Source organism: Cottoperca gobio, chromosome 16 (assembly GCF_900634415.1).
Source record: "Cottoperca gobio chromosome 16, fCotGob3.1, whole genome shotgun sequence".
Taxonomy (NCBI): domain Eukaryota; kingdom Metazoa; phylum Chordata; class Actinopteri; order Perciformes; family Bovichtidae; genus Cottoperca; species Cottoperca gobio.
In genome coordinates, this window is record NC_041370.1 from 2,771,496 (window position 1) to 2,776,216 (window position 4,721).

General features: G+C 42.4%; 1 protein-coding gene across 1 annotated transcript in view; it reads left to right on the plus strand.

The window, feature by feature from the left end:
• gapdh (glyceraldehyde-3-phosphate dehydrogenase) overlaps positions 1-4,267 on the plus strand; it is a 5,229-nt gene extending 962 nt beyond the window's left edge. The window contains 11 exon segments of the mRNA XM_029451125.1: positions 1,072-1,171; positions 1,342-1,448; positions 1,546-1,636; positions 1,746-1,861; positions 2,841-2,922; positions 3,064-3,084; positions 3,086-3,216; positions 3,410-3,488; positions 3,610-3,693; positions 3,786-3,883; positions 3,973-4,267. Of these exon segments, the coding sequence (XP_029306985.1) occupies positions 1,072-1,171; positions 1,342-1,448; positions 1,546-1,636; positions 1,746-1,861; positions 2,841-2,922; positions 3,064-3,084; positions 3,086-3,216; positions 3,410-3,488; positions 3,610-3,693; positions 3,786-3,883; positions 3,973-4,042 (979 nt within the window). The 3' untranslated portion in view covers positions 4,043-4,267.
• Positions 4,268-4,721: the final 454 nt, after the last annotated feature.

Below are 4,721 nucleotides of genomic sequence, written 5' to 3' on the forward strand. Positions count from 1 at the left end.
CTCTGATTAATATACATTTAATCCAAAGCGTGTGCAGATGCCTCTCCTGAGAACCAGAGGCCAGATTAACAGAAGTGCATGAAATACAAACCCTCAGGGGGCGAAAGGCAAAAAGGTTTTATCAAAAGCTGTAACCACTAGAACAAACAGACTGTTCAGACTGTGTCGTAGGATATCTCTGAATTATTTCTGAAAATATAATTTTAATATATAAATATAGATGGCGCTATAAAAACGTCTTCTTTGAATGATTAAATGAACAAACTGCCGTCTGTGATTAATTAATAGCGACGCCAGACAGCGGCTGTAATGGAGGACATGCACAGCTGCACATGCACCCAGTCATCCGGCTGCTCTCATGTTGCTCTTGCTCTTTGAACTGTGGCCCCTCAGCAGATAACGATGTGGGCAGTGGCTCCGGCATGGGGGTCACGGGGGGGATTGTTTTTCTGCTGTCTGACGCAAATAGAAGAAGACCTGCGTAACTTTAAATGTTACTGAACACATATAATGTGACGTTAAAAGTCCTCGTTATCTGCTTTATTATCCCCCCCCCCCTCCCCTCTGTGTCTGAGGACAGAGTGTATCTGTGTCAGGATTTTGGACCCACAGTTAAAAAGTAACTCAGCCTCTGATCAAACAGTGCACTGCCGTTACCAGGATTACCACATTTATAGAGGCTCATTTAGACTTTAGCCCCCAGGGAGGTGTGTGTGAGAGAAAACGCCTCCCTCTGCCCCTCCTCCTGAACCCTGCCCTTTCTTCGGCCGTGGTTTCAGGTCTCCTGTTGACTTTATGTTCGCACACAAAGCAGAGTAACTGCAGCAGCAGTGTGTAGCAGAGTAACGGCAGCAGCAGAGTAACTGCAGCAGCAGTGTGTAGCAGAGTAACGGCAGCAGCAGAGTAACGGCAGCAGCAGAGTAACTGCAGCAGCAGTGTGCCGTTACTCTGCTGCACAGACCACCTGGAGCTTCATTTCACTGCTCATGTCACCCGGTGACCTTCAGAGCTGCACGGTATCGTAGCGCCATCTAGAGGCCGGACTAACAAACGACACTGTTCACTTTGCAGATTCGGCCGCATCGGTCGTCTGGTGACCCGCGCTGCTTTCACCTCCAAGCAGGTGGAGGTGGTGGCCATCAATGACCCCTTCATCGACCTGGAGTACATGGTAAGAGAAGAAGATGGATCAGTGTTTGAACACCAGCCGTGCTTGTAGATTTAAGTTATTTTAGAAGTTATGCACACCGGCTACATTTAAATATGAAGGCTTTTGTAGTCAGATGTGCTTTTTATATGTGGAAGTAAGTCTCCTCTTCTTCTTCACATTTCATCTTTCAGGTCTACATGTTCAAGTATGACTCCACCCACGGGCGCTTCAAGGGTGAGGTCAAGATGGAGGGCGACAAGCTGATCATCGATGGACACAAAATCACCGTTTACCACGAGTGAGTTCACCAGCCAGGCTTTTATTGTTGAAAGCATTTCAGTTTTAATTACAATTTCACTCTTAACTTTTCTCTCCTCGTCGTCTCTTCTTTCCAGGAGGGACCCCGCTAACATCAAATGGGGGGATGCTGGTGCCGACTACGTGGTTGAGTCCACGGGCGTGTTCACCACCATTGAGAAGGCCTCTGTACGTACCTCAATCCTGTCCCAGACTCTGGAATAAAAAAATAAAGACGTGTGACGTGCAGTGGGCCAAAAAGAACATAAATTAAATACTGTTTCAAAACTCATTGCAGGCTCACTTGAAGGGTGGTGCCAAGAGAGTCATCATCTCTGCACCCAGCGCGGACGCTCCCATGTTCGTGATGGGCGTCAACCACGAGAAGTACGACAACTCCCTCAAGGTTGTCAGGTAAGAAGCCGAAAGTCATGTTTTTATTTATTTAGGTGATTTGAAATTTTGTTTTGAAGTTTGATAATGTGCATTATTATTATTATTATTGTTACTGTTACTGTTACTGTTACTGTTATTGTTATTATTATTACTATTACTATTATTACTGTTATTGTTATTGTTATTGTTATTATTATTATTATTATTATTATTGCTATTACTATTATTATTATTGTTATTATTATTACTATTACTATTACTATTGTTATTGTTGTTGTTATTATTACTATTACTATTGTTATTATTGTTATTATTATTATTAGTATTACTATTACAATTAGTATTATTATCATTATTATTATTATTAATATTATTATTATTACTATTACTATTATTATTACTATTATTATTAATATTAATATTAATATTAATATTATATTATTATTATTATTATTATTATTAGTATTCTTTTTATTATTATAATAATTATTACTATTATTATTAGTATTAAGTGTTTCACTCATTTGAACTTTTGAACGTTTTTAGCTAGTACCTTTTATTTTGAAAATCTTCAGCAGTAATCGGTACATTTACTGAAGTACTTACTTTTACTTGAGTATTTCCATTTCCTGCTACTTTATACTTTTATTCCACAACAATTCAGAGGCAAATATATAGCACCTTTTACTTTGAAGATTCAGATTAATAATGCAAAATATAATCAATAAATAATTTAGTGTGTATTGTTAAAGGTTAAGATAAAACTGTATTGATCCCCGCCCCCTTTACCAGCTGCAACATGAAAGTGACGATCGCATAAGTGCATCAATAATGAACCACACGAGAATAAAAGCCAATATTCTTCTGAAGTGAACCGAGCACGTTTGGTCCTTTTGTTCAGGAGGAACATTTTGAAAGCGGGACTTTTACTTGTAGTGTACTTGTACTGTGGTGTAAATACTTAAGTACAACATCTGTTGTTTTTTCCTCTCCATAGCAACGCTTCCTGCACAACCAACTGCCTGGCCCCTCTGGCCAAGGTCATCAATGACAACTTCGTCATCATTGAGGGCCTGATGGTGAGCGTTAAAACACTCAGAGAGGCTAAACATCCCGACAGCCAGATTACAAACATCCCCAGCAGCAGCATGACGTTACATGATATTAAGTTAAAAGGGGGGATTAGGTCACGTTTAATCCTCCCCGTGTTTGTCCATCAGAGCACAGTTCATGCCATCACCCGCCACCCAGAAGACCGTGGACGGACCCTCCGGCAAGCTGTGGAGGGACGGCCGCGGTGCCAGCCAGAACATCATCCCCGCCTCTACTGGGGCGGCCAAAGCTGTCGGCAAGGTCATCCCCGAGCTCAACGGGTCAGTACGCCGTTTGAAAAGGACTTTCAACACACACACACACACACACACACACACACACACACACACACACACACACACACACACACACACACACACACATATTTTTGTAATTCTATTTAATATCCAGGATTCTTCCATTTGGAGTAAATGAAGTTATCATTTTTAAACTAATTCTTTGTGTTTTTCACAGCAAGCTGACCGGCATGGCCTTCCGTGTCCCCACCCCCAACGTGTCCGTGGTCGACCTGACGGTCCGTCTGGAGAAACCCGTGAGTGACTACAGACTAGAAGCATTCATAACTTTAATGAATTAAGTTTAGAAATATTTAGTAGGAAGATCAAAACAAGCATTTTATTTATTATTATTATTATTATTATTATTATTAACAGGCCAAATATGAAGACATCAAGAAGGTCGTGAAGGCCGCAGCTGATGGACCCATGAAGGGCATTCTGGGATACACAGAGCACCAGGTCTGAGTTTGTCTCCTTTATTATAAATGATACTCAAACGGTGGATCAGTATTCGTGTTAACGTGGCGTCCTCGCTCTTCGCTCTCCTGCAGGTCGTCTCCACAGACTTCAACGGTGACCTCCACTCCTCCATCTTTGATGCCGGCGCTGGCATCGCCCTCAACGACCACTTTGTCAAGCTGGTCTCATGGTGCGCCTTCAGCACGGATTCATTTCATGCCCAAATATCTTTATTTCCAGCGACGCATATTTACTCTTCTTCTTCTTCTTCTTCACCAGGTACGACAATGAGTTTGCATACAGCAACCGTGTGTGCGACCTGATGGCTCACATGTCTGCCAAGGAGTAAAGCCACTCGTCACTACACTACGCCACGTCACCCACGCAGAGTCACGCATACGCAACAAGACGTTGTTCTCTGACTGCCTGGTCCCACCAGAGGAAAGGTCCCGCAGACCAATGAGTTTTTTGTATTTGTTGAATTCCCTGTTGTGTTGTGTGAGATGTGAAGGTGTGAGCATCTCTCTGCAGCTGCAGTCAGAGGTGGAATAAAAGTCCTGTTTGTGAGAATCTCGCTCCTTTTCTGTCGTCACTGCGCAGAACATCTCTTCACATCTGCTCCTCTACGATTGATTCTGACTTTAACAAACCCTAAAGAAGAAACGTTCTCTATAAAACGGTCACATGATCTACTGAAGTAATTTTCCCTTTTAGTCCTGTTCAATATCTGTGCACCGCAGTACTGTACCCGTCTGGTTCAATACGGCGTTATGATTCCTGCCTGCGGGTGATTTGCTCTCACAAAGGGGGGAAAGTTATTCCTGCAATTAGTTTTGCTCCCCGATGGATCTGCACGGGTCACTTGACTCACTCGGAGACAAGCTCCACTGACATTAAAATAAGTATGTTTATATGAAAACACTTAGTGCTCGGGTTTAGTGGTGTTTTCCGTTAAAGGATTAAAATAATCTGGTCTCCTCTCTCTAACGAACATCTCTAAAACCCCTCTCTCTCTCTCCTCGCTGTCT